The following is a 25,283-nucleotide window of genomic DNA, read 5'->3' as shown; positions in this document are numbered from 1 at the left end:
TAGATGGCGCCACTTTAAAAACTATCGATAGATACTGCGGTTATCGAAACAGAGGGATTCGAGTGGCGGACCGAATTTATCGATTATCAGAGTATAGCTGGGCGAATATTCATTTTGGCTGGGCGAATATTGCATGGCCAGTGCTGCCAGTTTGGCAATTTTCATAACATTTTTAGCTATTTTTAGCCATTTCCCGCATTTCCTTGTTGCAACCCACTAGATCTAGTGGGAAAATAGCTAAAGTGGCAGCACTGGTTGCATCGAACGACAACAAATAAAAAATTAGTTAACGGAAAATGCAAAAAAAACATGTATAAAATTAAACAAGAACAGCGACTAAGCAAAATAATTGCTATTAAACGTCGCGGTGAGTGCCAAAAGCATAAAAAATACGGTTTTCAAATCAAAGGATTGATTTTTTCATACAAGTGACTGGTGCTGTGCAATTACCTGTTTAGCTAACTAAAAATTGATTTTTACACATCGGTACTAATTCAGTTTTTTAATTCATAACTTGGTTGCTGTGAAACTTGCCATGTTTATTGTTAAATACTCAAAAAGATTGGTTTTTCTTATGCAAAAAGTTGGACCCGCGATACATATGTGCGAAAAGTGGAGAGAGCGAGCGAGAAAAATCAATAAATTTTCTTTCGTATCGTTTGTTTTGTCCGGGACTTCTTTTCTCATATGTTTTCCACCTGGACTCCAATTATGTCTTTTACTTGTGCGAGAATTCAAAACATTTCGTTTTAGAAAGTATATTTATCATAGTTTAACTTTGTGCAAATATTTTCATGCGATTGCCACGAGCAAAACAAAAAAAAAAACAAATCTACGAATCAGAGTGTAATGACAGAAAACAAAAAGATACTACTACTAAGAAGAAGCAGCAGAACTAGATGAGCCGAGTGCAGCCGTTAGTTGGCCTAAATGTGTTGGCAAAAGCCGAAAAAGAAACCACTTTTAAACCTTTAACTTTAATGAATTTTAATATAAAAGAAACAGAAAAAAAAACCAGAGAACACAATAAAGTGAACAAACAAGTGCGCATTAAGTAAAGGGCAAACAGCTGTTGCATTGCATCGATAACCTTTAATATAAACAAAATATGCAATATAAAAGTTTTTACCGGAAACCAAATGGGTTACATCGACCCGTAGATACCCTTACTATTGTTTTGTAATTAAAAAGTTTATTATGTGATTCTAATTGCATGTGGTTTTCCTATTTTTCGGCTACTATAATGCAATTAAACTATAGAAACTTACATTTTGGCCCATTTAACTTGGTTTGTGGTAATTGACAGAGCTCTAACAACATGAAACTTCTCCTCAAAACTCAATTAGACGAACTCTGAAAGGAGTTTGATCTTATACAGCAAAGTCCTCTAAATGATATATAGGGAATAAATTTGATTATTTAAGAGCGTTAAAGGGATATATAACCTTTTTCATTGCTTTTAAATCATTTCTTTTTATTTAGTAAACAAATAAATTTATCAAAAAACAAACATAATTGGTTGAGGCCCCCAAAGTAACCACAATAAAATAAAACCCATTTTTTCATCTATTAGTCACTGGATACAAGTCAGTAATTCGCTGCTAATCAAGAAATTAATTAGTCAATTATCAGCCAAAGCGCTTACAACTTTGTCATACTTTATATTCTAAGGGTATAGAACAGATGGATACAATGAATTTTAGCCCCCACGCTTACATGTTTTCATATTTCCTCCTCCCAGATATACTCTCTGTATCTGTCTCTCTCTATCTCTCTCGCTCCCTCCCACTTGCATTACTACATACACCCACCGACTTACCCATACACGGGCAAACGTTCGCACGTTCATTCACTTGTAAACAATGCGATTTTTAAGAGTCTCCAGCAAAATACAACAAAAAAAAAAAGATAACAATTTTCGCTCTCAGTCTGGGTATCTCCCTCTCACTCTCGCAGTGTCTTCTGAATCATTCAGTGTGCGGTTTAAATTAAAACGGGTGCGAGTACAAATAGAATAGCTTCGACCAACAACAACTACAAATAAATTAAGTTTAATGTGCGGATGGATGATGTGATTTTCCAACTACATTCGGAGCGCGCCACTTAAGCAACAATTCAATTTAAAGAAGGTTCGCCAACCAAATAACAAACAAAAACAAGTTCTCGCAAAGTTGCTAAATATTATATACAATATAAATTGTTAAAAGTAATATTTATGGAAGTATGGAAGTGAAATGTCATCATCATGGGCTCTTTTTAATATTGTTGTGTTTTTCGTTAGTTAATAGTTAAGGTGTTTCTCTACCTTTAATTAATTGACATATGGTTAATTAGAAAGTTTCAATTGACTTCCCATATGTACTTACTTATGTGCTTATGTGATTAATATGAGATAAAAATCTGTGAATGAAACATACATAAATGTATCTCCAGTGACGTTGTGTGGGTGGAATCACTGTCGCCTGGAGCGGATTACACTATTCAGGGGGTCAGGCCGCAACGATGCAAGTTTCCGCATTACTCTTTTCCTTTTTAAAAAAAGCGGCCCTTATAGCTTTTATTTAATCATGTATGTGTACATACATATATGTATGATATATATAAAAACTTTTGGTACTATATCAAATACATATATTATATTTGCTCTCTTCACCTATCCTATAAATTAGTAAGATTTACTGACCTCAAGCCGGTGTGTTTGGAAGTTCATCGTTCCTATAGGATCAATATGATATAGTCACCCGATTTTGATTAAATTTGCCACAATCATTTATAAGTGTATTAGAGAAACAAATGTTTAATATTGTAACAATCGTCTAAAAAGCAACAAAGTTATAAATAAAATAAATAAATAATGGTCGAATCTAGCTGAATCATATTGGTTTCTATAGCCTGCAGTATATGAAAGCATGCAGAATTTCAAAAAAGGACGTTGCTTTGAACCAAAGAGATGAACATGAGCTCTTTTCGTCGCGCTGATCAAGAATATATGTATATAGTTGTATATATAGTGGGAGATGCTTTCTCTTAAGCGTAGTCCCGTGCAGAATTAAAAAATAAAAAAGGCAAATAAAATCTGAACATCGTAAGAACCTAGTTTTGACGCCCGACTAATAGTAGCGCCCAGGTTGTTGCGCCCCTGGACTTGCCCATCGCCAATCTACTGAACCCCTATTGCACCATTTTTATGTGGGACATGGCCATATGGATGCAGATAGCCCAACGGCCTTCGTCCCAGTTTTATCTTGAAACTAATTGTCATGCTCTGTTCTTTCTAATCCTGGATTAAGTAGTTACTTAAGAGCAATTAATGGATTTCTATCATCTTTGTATAGAAATTCCCCCTTATTTGGGGATTTCCAATTGGTCATACAATTAATGTTTGCGAATGACTATTTTAAGGTACAACTAGGAAAGACTTGAAGCAATCTATGTATTAGTGATTGGTAAATTCTGTTATTCCTCGGATTGGAATTGCGAATTTTAGTGATAAAACCTCCTTTTTGGGAGAGAAAATATCCCCCTTTTGCCTATTCTAAAGCTATATAGCCTTGTTTTTACTAAATTTAAAGCATCCTTAACTATCTTGTATAAGCACAGCATACACAAAGTCTCTTTAAAAGTAAAATGAGATTGAATCACGTAACATAATAATCATCCTTTTAATGTATTTCAATGTTTTCTTCTCATTTAAAAGTCTAAGAAGCACTTACTAAAGTATCAAGAACAAGAAGAAGAACAAGAGAAGTTAGAGAGCAAACCAATTGCAAGATGAATGTAATGCGCAAGCTGCGCAGTGCTGCCAGCTCTGGTGGCAGCAGCAGCAGTAATAGTAGTAGTCCTGGCAACAGATCCACTTCAGACTCTCCAAACCCAACATCATCATCAACTGGCGCCGCCAATGGACGGGCAGGTGAAGATGCTCTCCTCGATGCCCGCATTCAAATGAGTTTGGCCACTTTGAAAAAACTCTTCAACGAGTATACACATCCCAAGGAACCACTTAGCGAACAGGAACGAGATGCCAAACTTTATGAAATGTTGCCATTATTTTGCAAGGTATTTAAAATGAGTAACTAAACGATAAAATTTTATAAAATCGATTTATTTGCAGGTCTTTAGCAGTTGCCCAGCTAATGATATGAGTGAAAAGTTTTGGGATGTGGTGGCATTTTGTCAACAGGTCTCACGTCTAATGGTCAGTGAGATACGTAAACGGGCATCGAATCAAAGTACAGAGGCAGCTTCAATAGCGATTGTTAAATTTCTGGAAGTGGAGACAACCGAGGAAACAAGCAGCGGTTGGATGTTGTTGGCCACATTGAATCTATTGGCCAATGGTGATGTTTCGCTTATACAGGTGAGAAAGAAAGGTTATCTAGTAGGCTTGACGGAACAATTGCTCTATTGATAAATTATGAATCAAGTTTGGGTATTCTTTACATTTATTGAAGTCTGCCTTGGTTGCATTTGCATGTTCTTTCATGTACGAGGATCTTTGTACACCCCGGAAGCCTTGCCGCATGTTGTTATTTATTGTGCCACATTCACGTCCTATAGCCTCCTCGCCTAAGTGGGTGCCATTAGCATTTTAATGACCAGGACCTCGATTTTATCATCAGAGTTATCAGCAAAGTATTGCGGCTCTAATCACAGGGACTATGTACATGATGCACATGTTTCATATACTAGAGTTGCTAATGCATATTAAATCCGGAGATTGGCGTCTTCAAGCCACTGGCTGTTTCACTAGTTCGCATTCCGATTTAATGCTCATTCGAACCAGCAATTTATTTGTCCTATCCGAACTGATTGATGATTTTCTATGTAGACGTTGCAATTGGTACTTCCAATTGGCTTATTCACAGTCTTTGCGTTTCCGGGATAGTATAGAAGAGGAATCGACAGTGTTAGGGAATATGTTCAATTTGGCTGATCAGATAATGGCAATGGTATGGTATACATCAATAACCTCAGAATATGAGTCTTTGGAAAGTTCGATGGAATCAATTCTATCAGTAGAGAATGAGGGCGAATATGGCAATCGACGATTTTGGTCATGGCGTGGTTCAAGTGATACCACCAGCATATGGGCTCAAATTGAAGATAATAGTACACTTTTGCAGGATCAAAGTGATGTCTCAACGCCTGTCCCTCAAGTAGGTCAAAGAGCAAACCAATTAGATAATGGAGATACGTCCACTCATCAATTACCTTCAACAAAATGAAATACGAATTGGAAAAATCAATTCAAAATGAGGATAAAAACCTGATTAAGCCGACATTATAGAAGAATAAAAATAAGAAACCAAATAAAAATACAATTATAAAGATATTTTTAAACCTCTACTTAATCACTCGTTAAAGTAACCAATTTGTTTGTGAATCATTGTAGCAAAATAACTTTGCGGTTTGTTCAATTGACTGATTCATAATTAGTATGTTTAAACTAATAAACTTGATAGTAATTGCTTAACTCTTTACTTTTTTGCAGGTGATGACAGCTGCAGCTGTACCATCAACATTGGTGAAATGTCTGTATCTTTTCTTCGATTTACCCGTTGTGGATGACGATGAACCACTTGAAGATGGAGCCGCAATTAGTGATTTCAATGCACAGGAACGTCGCACATTGCTGCAAAAGGTTTTTGTTCAATTGCTGGTCAAATTGTGCTCCTATCCCTATCCCGCCGATGAGTTAGCCCGCATGGATGATTTAACGTTATTATTCTCAGCCATAACGTCACCATGTCCCATACATAATATTGTATGGCGTAAGAATGCAGCTGAAATCTTAACAACTATATCAAGACATGGTTTAACCGATCCCGTTGTTAGTTATATACATTGTGAGTAGGACAAATGTTAATAAGAGAAAGAGTTGGCTGATTAATTAATTTTGTTTCGGTTTAGCCAAGGGCTGCATGGCTCTGTGTGTGGACAATATGCAACGTTTGACTTTTGGCAATCCACTGGAGATTGTTGAGATGTTTGTCACTGTATTTTGTTTTCTCAAAGATTCTAGTCAAGTATCACAGATACTAATGGATGATTTTCGCGCCTCCCAGGGCTATGTGTTTCTCGGTGATTTTCTGCTCAAGTAAGAGATTGACATTTGTGATTAGCGAAATTTTTTGAATGACTTTTGTGTATTTGTTTGCAGATTTGATAACTCGCGTAGTCAATCGTTGGAGATTCAGGCAGCTATACGCAATCTTGTATTAATGATCTCATCGCTGTGCATGTGCGGCTTCTATGAGCTCAGACCGCCGGCAGCCCAATTTAATACCGCATTCAAGTTGCAGAATTTTCAATTGCCACAGGCAAGTTCAAGAGAGACTTGTGTGAGAAATGTTTATGCCTTTCAGGTAAGTTTTCCATTTACAATATTGGAGGCCTCTTTTAATTTATATAATTTGTTTGCAGGTTCTTCAAACAGTTTTCCTTAAGTCGACAACTCCAGCTCTTTGCTGCACCATATTAGATGCTATATCTCGAGTTTACCACTCGGAAAATGCCAATTACTTTATTCTCGAATCGGAGCACACATTGAGCACATTTGCCGAAAGGATTCACCAGAAGAGTCCACAAATTCAGGAGAAATTCTTTGATCTCTTGGAGTTCATAGTCTTTCAATTGAATTTTGTGCCGTGTAAGGAGTTGATTAGTTTATCTTTGCTGCTTAAACACAATCAATCGACATCGTGCAGCATTCTTTGCCTAAAGACACTCTTGAACATTCTACGGCATAATAGTGTCTTTAAAGATGTCTATCGCGAAGTGGGCATATTGGAGATTCTTGTTGGCTGCTTGAATCGTTATGCCGACCATGTCCAGGAGATAACCAATGGCGATGAGTCTCTGGTGATGGATGAGACACAACAGGAAGAAGAGCAAAAACTATTGGATACATTGGGCAAACATGTATTGGAAGCACTCACCATGTTATTGGGCGGTGGAGCTAATAACAATGCCCAAATGTTTCGAGAATACGGAGGAGCCAAGTGCATACATGAGTTGGTCAAGTTTAAACATTGTCGTCCTCAAGCTTTGGGCATTATACGTGAACTGATACTCTCCGCTGGCGGTGATGACGATATGCTGTATATACTCTCATTGATGCACAGCATTAGTCCACATCAGGTGGAATTTAAAATACAGATCTTGAACATGCTCTTGGGGTGCCTCAAAGATTCCCATCGCACACGTACTGTCTTCCGGAAAGTGGGAGGATTTGTCTATCTGACAAGTGTTTTTGTCTCATTGGATGGTAGCATGGCCCAGGCTCAACCAGGCATAACACAACAGGATCTCATCCTACTGCTGCAGATTGTGTGTCAGACTCTGGCCACGGCCATGAGATTCGAGCCGGCAAATGCCAAGTTCTTTCACCAGGAGATTAGCAGCAGTTCCCTCTGTGATACACTACGTCTTCTTGGTTGCTTTGGAGCAGCCACCTCTCTACAGGATTTCACTGGTGTCTATGAGCCGCAGCAGTCGCTGCTAAAGTATTATCATGAGGTCTTCAGTGGAGACATTTTGAGTTTCAAGTGAGTTTAATAACAGACTTTATATAATATTATCCCCTAATGGTCCCCATCTTTTTACTGCAGCTTTTCCGAGGACGTACCTCATTCACTGTCATATGTCTGTGTAGTCTTTCGACTGCTCTACAGCATAGCTCTGGATAATTTTGAATCCCCCAATCTGAGTGGTGTAATTACTTTATTCAATGATCCGCCATCGCATAATCGTTCGCCCAGCAAAGAATTGCTTGCTGCTGCTCCTGCACATCCAAGTCAATTGAATCTCACGCAACCTGCTCCAGAGCCACGCATAGTTCATCCTGGCGTAGTTCTATGCATGCTCCAACTTTTACCTGGTATCGAAAATGATGATGCTCCGCTGCAGGCGGTTCAACTTCAGGTGTATATCAGTGAAATCGTAAAATCTCTAGTGCGAAATGAACGCAATCAGCAAATTATGTGTGATCATGGGTTGGCCGAGCAGTTGCTAAAGCTAACACGTCGTGCCCTGGCCGAAGAAATGCATCCACTGCATGTGCCCATGCAGTATATACTGGAACGTCTGGCGGCACATGCTTTGCAACCCACAGAATTGCGTCAGTTTCTACGCTTGGGGGAACCTTTATCCTGTGCGGACATTGATCTGCAGCAACCCTACAAGCTGGGGGGACCTGTTCCACTGACACGAATCAAGACATTGGTTTCAATGACCACTCCACGAGACTTCCGAGCTCATGGCTCAAGCACATTACCTCCATTTGTCGAATTGGACATGAATGCCGAAGGATTTGGATGTTTGTATTTGCCATCATTAGCTCCGCAAGCCACAGCAACAGCGGGTGGAACTATTGATGCGAATACAATTGGCGGCATCGGTGCTGGAGATCGTATCTTTCCACCGCAAACGGGTCTCACCTTCTCCACTTGGTTTTGTGTGGAGAAATTCTCCGATCCCAAAACAGATCCACATTGTGTGCGTCTGCTAACTTTGGTACGAACAATACATAACCCACGGGAGGAGAATTTGGCCTGTCTGTCTATTTTATTGTCTGCCAGAGATAAGGCGATTGTGGTGTCGACCCAAGAGACACTGGTTACACCCAGAAAAAGTAAGAACAACTAAACTATACAAATCCTTAATCTATTTTAACCACAATTCGCATATTTTAGGCATTGGCGATTGGGAACCAGAGGGCTCTGATGATGGCATTGCTCGTATCTGGTGCCCAGATCTTCTGCATGAAGGCCAATGGCATAATCTGGTCGTTGTGCTCAATCGAGCTGTGCTCAAAAACTCAAGTTTATCGCTCTATCTGGATGGTGTACCGATGCACACACAAAAGCTTCATTACATAGCCCAACATCCGGGAGCAGGAAGTGCTAATCTTACATCGGCAACGCAAATATTTGGATATATAGGAACACCACCGATTTGGCGTCGCTACTCGCGACTCTGCTGGAAACAGGGAGTCTGTCATCTCCTCGAAGATGTTCTAACCCAGCAAACAGTGCAGACGATCTATCAATTGGGTCCGCATTATATGGGCTCATTGCAGGCACCACAATTGGGTAAACAATCAGAGCCCTTGGCTCCATTAGTTCCCGAGGATCGTGTGCTATTGGGACTCAATGCGAAGGCGGTATCAAAATTAACCCTGGTCAAGATACGCAAGGTCTATAGTCGAGCGGATAACAAGAGTATTGCCAAACAGTTGAATATGAACTCTCATGAAAACGCCACGCCCATTAAGTATGAAAGAATGTGATAGATGAAGAGGAAACATAATAATATTCTTCTTTATCTTGTTTTAGAATCCTTCACAACTCTGCTGGCCATTTGGCAGGCGCTGGACGCTCTTTAGGCGGCGTTGTGGTGGGCTATTTGGGTGTGCGTGTATTCAGTCCACATCCAGTTTCGGCCATGATAGACACCGTGGGTGGCTGCAATGTCCTCTTGGGCATTATTGCCATGGCCCAAGATGTGGAATCATTGTATGCCGGAGTGAAAGCATTGACCTGTGTGGTGAGAAGTAATCGTGCAGCTCAAGCGGAAATGGATCGTAAACGTTGCTATCAGACACTGGGCATGTTCTTTAAGAAAAAGAAACATCTGCTTAACTCTCACATTTTGCACTTGACGTTTGGCCTTGTCGGCACCGTCAATAGTGGCCAGGATATGTCAGCAATTCCCAATGTGACTGCATTTCAGGATTTACTATGCGATTTAGAGATTTGGCATAATGCTCCAAATGGTCTACTACGCTCTCTTCTCGAGCATTTGCTCGAATTAGTCGTGGAATCCAATGAGAAGAAGCAGAATGTGAAAATTATGCGAGATTTACAATTGCTGGTGAAACTTTTGCACATCATAACGAACATTCAGGATCATTCCACTAGGGAAATACTCTTCCAACTGCTTGAGACTCTCTTGGGTGGACAACCCAGGCACACAGATCTCTTGCTCTTTGGTCAGTATATAGCGGCCAAACTGCCAAAAGCCCAGCCCCCCGATGGCACTGTGTCGGAACGGTCTGTGCTGCTGCCCAGCATGAAACTTCCATTGGACGATCAGGAGTGTGTCGCTCAAAATATTTACTTACGCAATCGCTGTCTCTCCTTGGTCCATGGATTACTTTTCACACCACGCAACACCGTCAACTATGTCATTTGCGATGACATATCCAAAACTCTGGGCATGGATTGGTTACTGCTCTTCATGCAACCCCAAGTTCACTTCACCACCGTCATCATTGCTGTGCGCATTCTCGTGGTGGTTTGTGCCAACGAAAGCTTCATGATACGCTTCCGTGATGCCACCCATAATGGTGGCTATCTGCGATTTACTGAAATGGTTTCCCAACGTAAAATGATGGGCCTGGGTGCCCAGCAATTGAACCAACGTCCAACGAATGGCACCGGAACGGTTATAGTGGCCACACCGCAAAATACCATTCAACATTTACCCACCCAAATAGCTGGGGAAGTGCGACCCGCAGCTCTCAATATACCAGGTGAAGACTCTAAATAATTCTGTATTTTCATTACACTATAATTTCTTTGTCTTTTTTCGTAGGTTTCCAACTTCTCGAATGGCTGATGCAACATCATTTGGATGTGCCTGAATTATACTTTTTGGTAACGGCTTTGATTATGGGTCAACCAGTCAAAGTCCTGGCCACGGAGCACACCAAATTCGACTTGGATCGTGTGTGGTCCTTCCTTTGGGGTGCTCCTGTGTCAGCTAATACACAGTTGCCCAAACTAAATGTTTGCCCGGAGGCTGTTTGTGTACTCCTGGCCATGGTCAGGGCCATAGTTCATGGAGGAGAGTGTGCCACATGGTTACACAGTCATCCCGAAACCATTATACAGCTTCTGTTCAGTTTGTATCAGAATCTAAGTGATTTTACACCCGTTATGATGGCTGGCGATGTTATTACCTCATTGGTGGCAGTGCTTTTCCCACAAGTCACACGTCAGCAGAAAGCTGCCGATTCGGAACCGAATAGTGGTGCTTCCACACCAACAGATGGTACGGGAAGCAGCTTTGTCTTGCCCACACCGGAGTCATTGCAAGCGGCAGCTTTAAATCAACCAAAACTGACATCCCATCCCGTGTGTAAATGCATCATTGATTTTCTGCGTGTGATTGTTGTTGACTCGCTGGGCTTGAATATGCATGGCAAGGCCACGCCTGTTATTGATATGGTTTTGGATGCTGCTCCCGAGACAGGAGAATTGCCGTTGCAAGTGCAATACCAGACGCAGATCATCATTGCTCTGATGGATCATCTTCTAGCCGCAGATGTTCTGGTGGGCGAGCAGGCAGCATTACCCTTGGTGCCCATTCTACAAAGTCAGACGCAACACATTGCCCCGAATGTCTTCTATCTAACTGCCCGCATTGTGGACAAGCTGTGGCAAGGATGCCTCACACGAAATCCTCATGATATCTTTGACTTTGTCATCAAGCTAATTGCGCAGGCAAAGAGAAGATCCTCATCACTGTCATTGGAGCATTTGCATCATTCATTGAATCGTAGTATTTTGTTTTTGCTCTCTCGTCCCACCGATGATTCCATAGCTGAGCAAATGAGTGTCCTCGAGGCGTTACATAAGATTATACAACATCGACTCCTAATCTTTGGTGCTGGCAATCATGAATTGGAGTTTATTGGATGCTTAACTTATTGTCTACTACAATTGACGGCGGACATGAAGATTATTTTAGAGCCAGCCACAAGTCGTAATACCACATGGCATGTGAATCCACAAACCGAAACAACAGAGCCCAAAGATGAGGATCTCACTCAATTGCAAGGTCGCAATCTCATCGTAGGCGCCGCATTTCGTGTCTGGGAGGAGTTATATGTCTGCAAGAAACCCGCCATTGAGGAGGTCTTCAAAATCTCACTCACTCCACCGCCACCCAACTCGAAGGCTCCAGATTTGCATACCACCAGGGAGCAGGTAATGGAGCTGGCATCCAAGCTATGGTTCAATTATGTCGAGGCCGAGCGTAAGGCTTCCTATCGAGTGCCTTGGGAGCTGCATAATCAAATACAATCAAAGATTCAGAAGGTCACCGGTGGCCTGACTCGTCTGGCCAGTCGGACAAAGGTCAAAAAGGATGAACTGGTGCGCACCAAGTCAAATATGAGTCGTGAGGCGGCCTATGAGTCCACAGGGATACATGTGCAATTAATCAAGGATCTGCTAGACTTGCGACTGAAGCAATATCAACAAATGCTGCAACACACCCAGCGTTATGTCTATCAGGATTGGGTGCAATCGGAAACGGAGCTGACGCGGGAACGTGGTTTATGGGGTCCTGCTGGCTGTTGTTCTCTCGATAAGTGGATATTGGACACAACTGAGGGACCTCATCGCATGAGAAAGAAAACCATGCGGAACGATCTATTTTATTTGCATTATCCGTATCGTCCAGAGCTCGAGTTAGCCGACAATCGTCAGCTTAAGTACAAAGTGGCCTCAAGTTTGGATAGTAAAACCTATTTTCAACATGGTCCGCAACAACCACGAATACTGGCCGATGCCGGAGAGCATTCCATACAACAGCAAAGCTCTTTGGAGGCAGCCACCGCACATCGCTTAGAAGCTAGTAACTCAACATCGACCCCACCACCGCCGGTTTCACCGAAATTGCTGCAACATCAACACCATGGAGCACCCTATCCTCAGGAATCTTTAGATGGCACAACCCAGGAGGATGATGAAGAAGAAGAGGACACTTCCATGACCAGCGAAAATGAGACTTTCTTGCGTTTACTGGAAGAGCAAGAGAAGATAAGCTTCATGTTTCGTTGTGCTAGAGTTCAGGGTTTGGATACGTTTGAGGGCTTGCTCCTATTTGGCAAGGAACATTGCTATATAGTCGATGGATTCACGCTGCTAAAGAACAGAGAGATTAGAGACATAGATACACTACCTCCTGGAGCCTATGAACCAATCATACCCAATTCGGGAGGCACCACCTCAACCACACCGCGGGCGGTTAGTCATAAACTGAGACAGTGTTCGAAATTCGCCTATGAAGAGATACGAGAAGTCCATAAGAGACGATATCTACTCCAGCCGATAGCCTTGGAAGTGTTCTCCGAAGATGGCCGCAATTATCTACTCAGTTTTCCACGTAAGGTGAGAAACAAAGTGAACCAACGATTCCTCGCTCTGGCCACAGCGCTCAATGACAATGCCCAGCAATCGGTGGCTGGTCAGAAACGTACAGCCAGTGTGGAGCAAACGTCTGGCATTTTCAGCGGCCTGATTGGCGAAACTTCTGTTACCCAACGGTGGGTTCGTGGCGAAATCTCCAATTTCCAATATCTAATGCATTTAAATACGCTCGCCGGTCGTAGCTATAACGATCTCATGCAATATCCAGTTTTCCCCTGGATTCTGGCCGACTATGATTCCGAGGAGTTAGACTTTACGAATCCAAAGACATTCCGGGATTTCTCTCGTCCCATGGGTGCACAGGCTGAGGAGCGATTGGAGCAGTTCCAGAAACGTTTCAAAGAATGGGACGATCCACATGGCGAGACGCCACCATATCATTACGGAACTCATTACAGTTCGGCAATGATTGTCTGCTCATATTTGGTGCGATTGGAGCCCTTCTCCCAGCCGTTCCTTAAACTACAAGGTGGTCATTTTGATCTGGCCGATCGTATGTTCCATAGCATCAAAGAGGCTTGGTTATCGGCCTCGAAACTCAATATGGCCGATGTTAAAGAGTTGATTCCCGAATTCTTCTACTTGCCTGAGTTTTTGAGTAATTTCAATAATTTCGATTTGGGCACTAAACAGAATGGTGAAACCTTAAACCATGTCATATTGCCACCTTGGGCCAAACAGGATCCCAGAGAGTTTATACGTTTGCACAGAAGTGCCCTGGAGTGCGACCATGTTAGTCAACATTTGCATTTGGTGAGTCTTTGAATCATATTTACCTATTTTTCTTTTAACTAATGTAATTTGTTCTTGGTTGCAGTGGATTGATTTGATTTTTGGTTGCAAACAACAGGGACCTGCCGCTGTTGATGCTGTCAATGTGTTCCATCATCTTTTCTACGAGGGCAATGTGGACATCTACAAGTAATAATGATTTTACCCGTCCTCCTCTCCAGAATCTAATTATTATTCTGTTCTTGCAGCATTGATGATCCTTTGAAAAAGAATGCTACAATTGGCTTTATCAATAACTTTGGCCAAATACCGAAACAGCTCTTTAAGAAAGCTCATCCTGCCAAGAAAATGGGCAACTCCAGGCATTCGGCATTAATTGATCCCACTGCTCTGATACAAGGAAACAGCACAGTGCTTCAGACCGACCGTCTGTTCTTCCACAATTTGGATAATCTAAAGCCAAGCCTGCAGCCCATCAAAGAGCTTAAGGGCCCAGTGGGCCAAATATTACAACCAGATAAGACTGTTTTTGCTGTGGAACAAAATAAGGTTATGATGCCACCGTCGTATACGAAATACATAGCCTGGGGATTCGCTGATCATTCCCTGCGTGTTGGACTCTATGACACGGATCGTGCATCGTTTGTTTCCGAGGCTGCTGCTCAGAATTCCGGAGAGATCCTTACCTGTGCCTGTCCCAATGCCAAAATGATTGTCACCGCTGGAACCAGTTCGGTTGTAACAATTTGGAAGTTCGATGCGAATCGTAAGAGTTTGAGTGTCCGACATTCTCTCCATGGGCACACTGATGCTGTCACCTGTTTGGCGGCCAGCGCTGCTTATAATGTCATTGTGTCGGGCTCAAGAGATGGCACAGCCATTGTTTGGGACATGTCTAGATTCACCTTTGTCCGACAGCTGCGTGGTCATGCCGGAGTAGTGGCGGCTGTGGCCATTAATGACCTTACTGGAGAAATTGCCACATGCTCCGCCACATGGTTGCATGTTTGGTCCATTAATGGCGATGCCCTAGCTATGGTTAACACGTGTATTGGAAGTGCTGACCGAATGCAGCAAATTCTATGTGTGGCCTTCTCACAAATACGCGAATGGGACCAACAGAATGTGGTCATTACCGGCTCCACAGATGGAGTGGTTAGAGTAAGTAGCAATAGAATATATTCTAGTGGAGTAGACAAGATCATGTTTTCATATTTTGTTTACAGATGTGGTCTTTGGAACACACTCAGGTGCCTATTGATCGCAAACTGAAGCGCGGCATAGAAGTCAACTCGCAGGACAAACCTGATTCTGCTTCCCTTGATGACAACAAGGGCAACAAAGCAGACAAAATGGCCATTTTTAAGCAAATGAAGAGTCTCTCACAACCAGAGAAACAACATGGTAAGCAAAATATTCAAATTCGCCTATAAACTTTTTCATTTGAACAAATTTCTCCTCTATTTTATAGACATTGTTAAGTCCGCCTCGGAGAGTAGCATTTCAGAGGCATCTCAGCACAGCAATGAGTCTAGCAAATCTGCTGAGGCAAGTGTAAGCAAACTAGAGGCTCCTACAGAGCGCAGAAAGAGTTCCATATCGGGAGCCAAGTCACTGCACGAAATGAAATCCGCTACGGTTGAAGCACCAGGCAGCAGTTCAGATCACAAGGGAACTGATGGTAAGAATGAATTAGTTACCAAACTAATTACTTGGACTAACACACTTTGGTTTTACTTCTAGAAGAGCACATCATAAGACCAAGTAAATCCGATACAAGCCTAACAGATGGTTTTGTTGTCATTGACAATGATCGACAACGTGGCGAGCAGGCACTAAGAAAGGGTAAAACACAAATTTTGTGTGCTTAACCAAAACTTAAGTCAATTAATCTGACTTTGTTTTTCATTATTAGGCTTTAAATGGCAACGTCAATTAATGTTTAGATCGAAATTAACAATGCATACAGCCTATGATCGAAAAGATAATGCCGAACCGGCTAGTATAACAGCACTAACAGTATCAAAAGATCATAAGATACTTTATGTCGGTAAGTTTTGCAAACCAAATTGACTATCCCATAGACAAATTTAACTTATTTTTAATCTTAGGTGATGCCCGTGGTCGCATTTTTTCATGGAGTGTCACTGAACAACCCGGCCGAGGGGTAGCCGATCATTGGTTAAAAGATGAAGGGGCCGATCAGTGTGTCAAATGTCACGTTAAGTGAGTCCTGCATTATAATTTCCTTAACCCTATTTATCATATACTTTTGCAGATTCACTCTATATGAACGTAAACATCATTGCCGCAACTGCGGACAGGTTTTCTGTAATAAATGCAGTCGCTTCGAATCGGAAATATCTCGTTTACGAATTATTAAACCTGTTCGAGTATGTCAGGCATGTTATAGTCAGTTGCGCACCAATTCGCTGGACAATTAGTTTAATTAATTTATTTATTTTTAAAACACTTAAAAGACGTTTAAGAGCATTCAATAATTTTATAATTGTATATTTGCAAGTGTAATATTTTATTTGTTTTTTTAAATCAACACAAACCATGGCGAGCTGACAACCAAAGGCTGTTATATGATTTTATATATCTTTTATTATTATTATAAATTATTTAAACAACAGTACGATTTTTTTTTTACATATATACACAAAGACCAGTTGCAATATAATTTATTTACAATTTATTTATTTTTTTAACAAAATATTTATTATACACCGAATAAAGAAAACAATAATAAATGTTACTTATCTATTGTATATGTATGTATGTATATGCCGCAATCATGAAAACCAATTTGTAAAGAAATATTGTATTGTAAACATTAATTATTTAGACGGAATATAAGGTATGGTTTATTAGCTCTATACCAATACCAAAGCATGTATTACAAAAAAAAAACAATACATATAAATAGCGTGAACAACGCACAAATGAATCAAATGTTAAAATATTGTGATACAAGAACCTATAAAGAGATTTTTTTTATAGATTTTTGTGTCAACATCAGAGAGATTATTTACACAAACACACACACACATACACACTCTTAGTCAATATATCCTGTAGTTGAAAGAGAAATCCTCAATATAAATTTCTAAAATTAACTAAGCACCGCCAGTTGATATCAATTAATGACAAAATCATAACATTTTTCTAGCAAATTTGAATGACAGACAAGAAAACAGTTTTTGTAAGACAGAAACACATTTTTAGCACACAACACACAAACCTCACACTAAAGAAACAAATACAAACAAAATAGAGAAGAAAAAACACTTTAGATCCAACATTATTATTTTCGGCATTCCGAATTTTATATGCCCTTGCAGTTTGTCAATTATCAAATTTAAAAATTTTATAAAAAAAGAAGAAATTAGTAGGTGGTCCGATTGAAAATCATATTAATTTAATATACATTTTCATGTAGATCATTTAATTCTTTAAACTCTTAACAAAGCAAAATGACTTCCATATTCTCTTCCCTAATAACTAATTGAATGCTAAACTATTCCAATCAAATACTTTATTTGAATTTTTTTAAGTCTTATAGCAACCTCTGCAGGGGTATTTAACAATAAACTATAATAAGCAATTATAAACGAAAATGTAATAAATGGGTCCTTAAAAAGAAAAGCAATATCTAAAAATTGCTAATTAATAAAGACATTTAACAATGTAAAGTAAAATAAATTTAATAAATGTTTAGTGAAATAAATTTTCTGCTGTCATAGATAACAAAACAAGCAAATCTATGGAGGATAAAACTGAATAGTTTCAAAATTTTGTTTCCATATTGACAGCAGAATCTAATTATTGGAATAATGTAAATATGAAAGACAAATAACGAAAGAATAAAACAATAACTCAAATGAAATGCAAAACTTTAGATAAACAAAATGGTAGTAGTGGTAAATAAATAAATAAATATATATACGTATAAAATATATGAAAAGTAAAATTTGGTATTTTGTAGAGCATCTACATGTTGCATTGATAATAATTTACAAACTACGATATACATATACATATATATATATTTCTATATATGTATGTAATGATCATGTTGTGGTAGCAGCAAAACAAAAACCTTTCAATCTAATTACTATTATCAATTTGACTTTGCGAGAAACTTGTTAACCCAACCAAACTGAAGACTTAATGCAACATACACACACACACAGAAACGAGAAATACACACTCTTATACAGGCAGACACAGAAACATTTCATTTCAAACTATCCCCAAATAAAAGACTTTACAAAATGTTTAAAATTTCAAATGAAAATCTACGAGAAAAACCTAGCCAATTAAGTCCAATACGAAAGAAACACCACATCAAAACGAAAATGAACTAAAAAGGCGAGAAAACAAAGCTGTATTAACTATAATAATTATTACAAATTTCAACAAAGCAAAATATATAAATACTGAATATATATACATATATAAATATATTAATTGTTAGTTTGTGAAATGCGATACATTAAACACATATAAAACATATGCAAAATCAGAGGAAAATACACTTTAATAAAATGAACAATGTTAACAAAATTATGAATTATGATGTTTTTCGGAGAAAATGTAATAACATTGTGTGACAATAACATTGAAATGGGTAGGTCATCGCAATTAAACGCATCTTGAAGGTATAGGAGAACCAAGTCAGTATATACAACATTTTTGGAACATCCCATAAAGGGATCGATAATTTTCAAGTTAAGCAAAGTACTTCCTAAAACTCTGCAAAACCTCTGCAAGGATATTTTGGAAGTGGATTGAAAATGTATTCTAAACAACTAGAAGTTGATGCTTCAAAAACCATGATGTCAGTTCTCCTCAACATTGTTCCTGGTACTTGTTAAAGTAGTTAAAGTTAAACTCTAATATGAATTCTCGTTTCAAGTAATTCGAGTTCTCACTTTTAATTGCACAGGAATGGAATAGGCGATATAATTTGAATTATGAGTAAAAGTAAGACAGTTTTATTTTAAATAGTCTTTTGTTTTGATTTTAAAAAGGGAAAAAATGCCAATTGTAACTAGTTTTTCAGAGTCCTATGTACTTTGAGTTGTAAGAAGAGATAAACTTACAAATCCAAAAAGTAAATCTAGTCTAATTTTTGTTCTATGAACTTGCTTAAACGAGTAAAGTGAGTGACCAGACATTTTAAGAATCTAATCACTCCTTTGGGCTTATGATTGTAGTTTTTCATAGTTTTATTATACCTACAAGATGTAAGAGGTCCCAAATAATTTCAAATCAAAAAGGGTTTTGGTTCTTCCACACATTATTGCCCCTTATCAAAAACTTTCATACTTTCTATTGATCGTGGTAGAATATTTGTAAGGTAATTCCTTTCCCAACTTTGTGTATTATGCAACAGACAAGCTACAGCATTTGACATCTCAGCCAGCAAGTCCTTGTTCCTTGGAGCTCAAAAACAATCTCCAAGGTTGCAATGTTCACCCGGCGACTTTATTACGAAACAATTAAATTATAAAAAAAGTCTTAAAAAGATTGGTAGATCAGGTAGTAACAAACTTTCAATTTCAAAAAGAATCTACTGTAATCAGATTGGAATATCTTTGTAGTTTATTTTTAGCCGATAATCTTTTTTCATCTTTTTTTCAATAATCTTATAAAGTTTGTAAATATTTCTTTTTGGTATATCAGGTAGTATGAATCTTTATCTATTTCAACGTTTCACTTCATTTTCATTGCTTGAAACATAACTCAGACCGATGATAAAGAATTCAAAATTCACTATTTTTAATCCTTGCTAAAATATACAAATTTGTCAAATATTTGAAAGAAATACGGACACCAATCTCTTTAAAATATCCGACAGATACAATAACAAAGCTTATCTTTCATTCTATAAGGGGAAATTATTTCTAATTCTATATTTTCGCAAGAAATTGAAAACTTGAAAATTGATTTGCTGCTTTGCTTTCTTTTATTTTGTTTCACTTATTTCCGACACATATTAAAGACCTTTACTGCTGACGACCATTGCCATTGGGATTCCATGAGCGATTATATTGTGCAGAACGGTTATAGGAGCACTGTCCTCCCGGACAGCAATTACCGCCAGGACAACAGGATGAGTTGGGGTTGGGACAACTGCCGCCTCCGCCACCAACACGTTGACAAGAGCCATTGGAGCAGTTATAGCAGGCGTCACGGCGACCAGAATTTGACCATTGTGGATTCCGGTTAGTGTTCATTTGGCTCTGATTATAGTTGTTGTTGTAATTATTATTATAATAGTAGTTATTGTTGTTGAAACCATCCATGGCGGCTAAGGAAAAAGGTTAGCTCAATGGTTAAAGTATTCCACAGTTGACTTAATTTAACTTACCAACTGCGAATATTTCTAAAATTTAGCAAAGCAGCAAATAAAAAAATAAACCAAAAATTTCGGAATTTATAAATTTTGTACTAAAAATACATGTGAACAGTTTGAATGTCGAGAGATGAATGAATAAACAAATGTTAGAAAATAGAAGGAAACATTCAATTTTGATAGCCTTGACGAGGCCTTCTCGACTTTCGAATATCCCTTTTCGAAATTCGAACAGAGTTTGCGCCTGAAAAAGTGGTGAGTATCCTTCAGAGGCGTGGCTTAAAACTCCTGCTCTGTGACGCACACACACACTGATAGATGTTTATATATATATGTATTTGTATACAGCAGGATATAAGAGAGAGACAGAGAATGAGGGGGAGTTGCCATGAAAAAAAATGCGACTTCTTGATGCCGCAAATTTGCCATGTGTATGTATTGCAGGACCAAGGGGAAGTGGAAGGATGTCAAGGAGGCTTTTGGGTGGCACATCAACGTTGGGGTGGGGGAAGAGCTGTGACTACGTATGTATGTATGTATGTATGTATGTGAGTGTGAGTTACTACTGACGTCGACATACAAAATGACTTTGCATTCTGACTGGTTAATATAACCGCAGGTTTCTATTAAGTGAGTAAAGGAGGCAGTTGGAGATGGCTTATATGAATGTGTGAGTGTGTGTGTGTATGTATATTGCATATATGTATATGAAATGGCCTGTGTAATATCTAAAAGCCTGATCCCAGAGAATTTACAAGACTCCACCCCCTAAGACAAGACCATATACAAGACGCTAATCTATCTCGTTGTGTATGTGTGTGCGTGCGTGTGTGTTTGTGAGTGTGTGCCACCGCCCAATACACAATGTCACAAAAGTCATTCCAATTTAGTTGAGAGTCAGTAAATCAACCCCTATCAACATACCAACAACATATCCAACAGACCCAATACTAATTTCGAGACTCGGAAACAGACTCAACCAGTGCTAGTTGAGCAAAACGCCATTTCGGAAATGCCAGAAAGGAGCCATATACACATATACCATTAAATGGACAGACGTACTTACATATATAAGGAGATCTATATAGTCATATCTTATGTTATATCATATGGACAGAATGCGCTACTCAAGGAACTTTATTTGAAACTGTGTTTTAAATCGATAATAAAATGTGTTTAAAGTAACTACACAATATAACAACTATTTAAGTTTAATCTCAGCTTTTTTTGGCTAAAATTAAATATAATATTGATAACATCTTAATACCAAAAGTAATAATAATACAAATTGATATTTCAGAATATTGATTAAGAGATTTTGAAAGGGGAGCTTTGAATATAATGTTTCTCTTTCTTATACATACATATGTAAGCACACATATATGCACATATATATGCATTTCATTCCATTAGATCTATCATCCCCCCAATTTACCCCCAGTGGAATATTGTTAATTTATTAAACTGTTAGTGTTATAAATTATTGTTCAACTTTTAAAAGACAGCTAAAATCAAGAAAATAACAGGGTTACATCATGTTAAATATATATAAAAAATTTTAAAATTAGTTATTGCTTATTCTTAAACACCTTTTTTTATTTTTGTCAAGTTTTCAATTTAGGTACATATTTAAAAATGTATACATTTACGTATGGAGGTAAATATGTACAATGTAAGTTTCCTTTCCACTTAAATATGTACATTAAATAATTTAAATACTTTAACAATTATCTACTTACCTATTTCACAATGTTTCTAAAAGCTGACAAAAAGTATTTTGATATGCATACCATATTGAAAATTATTTTTAATGTTAAGATGTTAACCCAAAACCCTTTGTACATACATTTTTATTAAACGGAAGTAATCCTCAGAGTTGTTTCTTCTACTCATTATCGATATCAACACTGCGAAGGACTAGGGTTGTCCAATTAGACCAAGTCGGTTTGAATGCTTGTAATAATTATAGTCATCAATATTCATAACGTTTATAAACATATTTAGTTTTTGCTATATTATTCTTAATAAAATCTAAAGTATTTAAAAATGTTAAAAAGTCATTAAAAGATCTTTGAAAACTTCATTTCGCTCAAAGAATTTCTCAAGTTCAACAAATTATATAACGTAAATTTCATTTCATTACCATAAAACTTAAATTTTCAAGAAATTCTCCTTAATTGCCAATAAATCTATCTGTGTACTTTTCCCCATTCAATATACCCGACAGTGTAGCAACCTTTTTCCAGCTGAGATCCTGACTTTAGAACTAATAATCCGACAGCCTACAAGCGCAGGAAGGCAGCCTAACGACCAACACAAAAAAAAAAAAAACGGAAAACGAAGAGACGAGAAGAAATAAAATTGGAGTATGGAGAAGCCAGCAGGAGGAGCACTAGATGACTCCTGTGCTGCTGCCATGATGCCAGCTCTGCCAGCCTCTGTCTCTGCCGGCAAAAGATATTTGCCGAGCATAAGAAGAGGCGAGGCGAGTTGCCTTTTTTCGCAAGTGGGATAGAGAAGGCGTTTCACTTCAAGAGCAGGATAGACGATAGACAGAGAGCGAGTGTCGACGTTCCATAGCTAGCTTTTCGTCATTCTTGACATTTTGTGGTGAATTGTCGAAAGCCACAGGATATGTATGAGAGTGTGCGTGGCCAGGACATGTCTCTCTCGCTGTCTGTCTGTATCTGTGTGTCTCTGTGTGTGTGTGTGTCGCAGAAATGGTGGACGGCAGGAAGTCTCCTCATTTGCTGTAATCGCATCAGGCCAGGACATAGAAAAAAGGGCGTTTTCCGGTTGGTTGCTCGATGCGCCTGGTCCCTGGACTAAGGACAACCACCTCCAACACCGAAATAGTCCTTGGGATGAGTAAAGAGATGGCAGGGTGGGATGGTTGGTACATGGCTCGCAAGGGATGAAATGTAACATTTTGTAGCTTTTCGTAAATTTTCGACTTTCATTTGGGTTTTTTTTTGGCCCTCCTCCTCCTCCGCTTGCCTCTTCTCTTGCTTTTTCCTCTGGGTGTCCTTCGTTTTTACTATTTCGGATTTTTCCTTTTCGCCTTTTTCCCGTTTGTGGCTTTGCATTCGGCGTGCGTGGGTAAAGTGAAGTGAAGTGAGTCCGTTTGAGTGGGTGGTTGGGTCGTTGGTCGTGGGTGGTTGCTTCTTTCTGGCTCTGCTTGTGATGCTTGTGCTGCCTTTGGCTTTGTCCTCCTGCCCTCCTGTCAAATTGACTGCAAAAAAGGACCTCTCCTTGGCAGCTTCACTTTCGTAATTGGCGGTCTGTTCGCTGCTGGCTCTGTCAGCCTTTGCATTCATTCACAGTTGGTCCGTCAGCCAAAGCGATCCGCATTCGCTTAACCAGCGTCCTTCAGCATTTGCTAGTCGCGTCGGCAAAATCAACCAAACAAAAATCTACTAATACTAATTCATATACAATATATAGCATATGTATATATATATATTGGATAAAAGTGAACAAAATTGTGTGTGAAATTTATATTTATTGCATATTACAAAAAATATCTAACAAAAAGCTAAGAAAAATTTAAGTGAAATTCTGTTAAGCATAAACTTAGGCAAACTGGATACTTTAGGGTTCAAATATTTCCATCAACGGAAAATGGGAACAGGTAAATTTTCAAATTTCCAACGGTTTAAGTGCCGACGGTATTGGTAGATGATTAAAATTTAGTTGTGTACTAGTAAATTAGTTTAATTTTTGGCATTGGCTCTTGAGTGAAATGTTGATTGACTTTACATGCCAAAAATTACTTGACTTTAAACCAGACGAGTGAATTTGACAATGAATTTTTACCATTTCGCCAGACTTACAATAGTCAAAAGCTTCTGTTTAGCATGTGGTTGGTTTCGAGCTGACAAGTCTTTATATATTAATATGACCAGAATTTTGTCACTATGTCTACTCAAAAGGACTTTGAAGAAATGCAATTGATGTAAAATTTAATAAAAGTTACTTTCAATACACAGATAAAACTGGAGACAGTAAAAAAGGATTCAATGTAATGTAACATGTAAGAACAAATGTTAGAGGATTTCCGACGGATTTTAAAATATTTTGGGGAAAATACAAATCAAAAGCAAATTGGTTTTGTTTTAAGTCCAGTGCCTAATTGATAAAATTCAAAACTGTCAGCAAAACACAAGAGTACATTTCTAAAGCTGACATAGAAATATTTTAAACAGGAGAGCTTCTGAGCATTACCAGTTCACTAGTTAGTGAAAACATTTGATTTTTGGCATTCCTAAAGATTAACATAAACTAAAGCCTTACATCATCCTATCACTTGGCAACGATGTCGTTTTTAAAAAAATCGGGAATATTTTTGGGATAAATGAATTGTCTTGACATGCGGAAACATCCATACATCAATTTATCGAGAACCTATTCATAGACTATCCTTACGAAATTTTTAAAATGAGTTTTTAATATTAGAAACGTGCAAATCTTCAAAAACAAGAAAAGTGTGAACTTTTATAAATGCTAATAATATTTTAAACAAATTTGTTATATATTTATTCCTTGAAAAAGAATAGGTAATACAAAATTATTTCTAAGGCTATAAATCCTTTTAAAACGGAGAAATCGCAAGCATATCTTCTTGAATATAAAGAATAACTGGAAGGTACCTTGATCAGGTTGAAGTCAGGGGAACCCATATTATGATCTACTTTTATGTTTGGAATCTCCAAACCTGAAAAATAAATAAAATGAATATGTCACTTGAATAAAACTGGCCAAGGATTTGTTTTATGAGACTACTATCTCGAAGGATAAGTTTTCTTAAATTTAAATTCAGGCAAATACGCAATATTTGATTTTTCGGTCAAAGGTCTCCGACGATCTTCTCACTCGTTCTCTTGCTCCCCAACTTACTCCGTGTAATAGGGGATTAAATATCTCTCTTGGCTTCCAGACTACTTATGTTACGATACCAACAA

General features: G+C 38.5%; 2 protein-coding genes across 3 annotated transcripts; one reads left to right on the top strand and one right to left on the bottom strand.

Annotated features, from left to right (window-relative positions):
* The first annotated feature begins 246 nt into the window (after positions 1 to 246).
* Positions 247 to 16,588, top strand: LOC6642450 (WD repeat and FYVE domain-containing protein 3). Of its 2 annotated transcripts, none has more exons than XM_047010852.1 (19): positions 247 to 367; positions 3,698 to 4,059; positions 4,115 to 4,360; positions 5,495 to 5,849; positions 5,914 to 6,100; positions 6,164 to 6,368; positions 6,427 to 7,550; positions 7,614 to 8,635; positions 8,697 to 9,276; positions 9,339 to 10,537; positions 10,600 to 13,976; positions 14,041 to 14,144; positions 14,204 to 15,116; positions 15,182 to 15,359; positions 15,427 to 15,636; positions 15,702 to 15,800; positions 15,871 to 16,005; positions 16,067 to 16,181; positions 16,234 to 16,588. In XM_047010852.1, exons 2-19 carry the CDS (start codon positions 3,772 to 3,774, stop codon positions 16,397 to 16,399), a joined length of 10,503 nt encoding a protein of 3,500 aa, XP_046866808.1. In that variant the 5' UTR covers positions 247 to 367; positions 3,698 to 3,771; the 3' UTR covers positions 16,400 to 16,588. The 2 variants fall into 2 exon arrangements, with proteins under 2 accessions (XP_046866808.1, XP_002065369.1); XM_002065333.4 differs by having other exon boundaries at positions 15,699 to 15,800.
* A 3,321-nt stretch (positions 16,589 to 19,909) lies between these two features.
* LOC124460240 (uncharacterized protein DDB_G0280315) lies at positions 19,910 to 20,468 on the bottom strand. The gene is made up of 2 exons (XM_047010719.1): positions 20,338 to 20,468; positions 19,910 to 20,277 (listed from the first exon to the last, which is right to left on the bottom strand). The coding sequence occupies exon 2, from the start codon at positions 20,270 to 20,272 to the stop codon at positions 19,973 to 19,975; it is 300 nt and encodes a 99-aa protein (XP_046866675.1). The 5' UTR covers positions 20,273 to 20,277; positions 20,338 to 20,468; the 3' UTR covers positions 19,910 to 19,972.
* Between the last annotated feature and the right edge of the window lie 4,815 nt (positions 20,469 to 25,283).

This window comes from Drosophila willistoni (assembly GCF_018902025.1).
Source record: "Drosophila willistoni isolate 14030-0811.24 chromosome 2R unlocalized genomic scaffold, UCI_dwil_1.1 Seg167, whole genome shotgun sequence".
Classification (NCBI taxonomy): Eukaryota; Metazoa; Arthropoda; class Insecta; order Diptera; family Drosophilidae; genus Drosophila; species Drosophila willistoni.
Note: the sequence above shows the minus strand (reverse complement) of the source record. Positions and strands in the feature narration are given on the sequence as shown.

Bases quoted from the DNA above. Each gene is read 5' to 3' on its own strand.
- LOC6642450 (XM_002065333.4), top strand. From the start codon at position 3,772: ATGAATGTAATGCGCAAGCTGCGCAGTGCTGCCAGCTCTGGTGGCAGC. The intron at 10,538-10,599 runs GTGAAGACTCTA...CTTTTTTCGTAG, and splicing joins CGCAGCTCTCAATATACCAG to GTTTCCAACTTCTCGAATGG. The intron at 16,182-16,233 runs GTGAGTCCTGCA...ATACTTTTGCAG, and splicing joins TGTGTCAAATGTCACGTTAA to ATTCACTCTATATGAACGTA.
- LOC124460240 (XM_047010719.1), bottom strand. From the start codon at position 20,272: ATGGATGGTTTCAACAACAATAACTACTATTATAATAATAATTACAAC.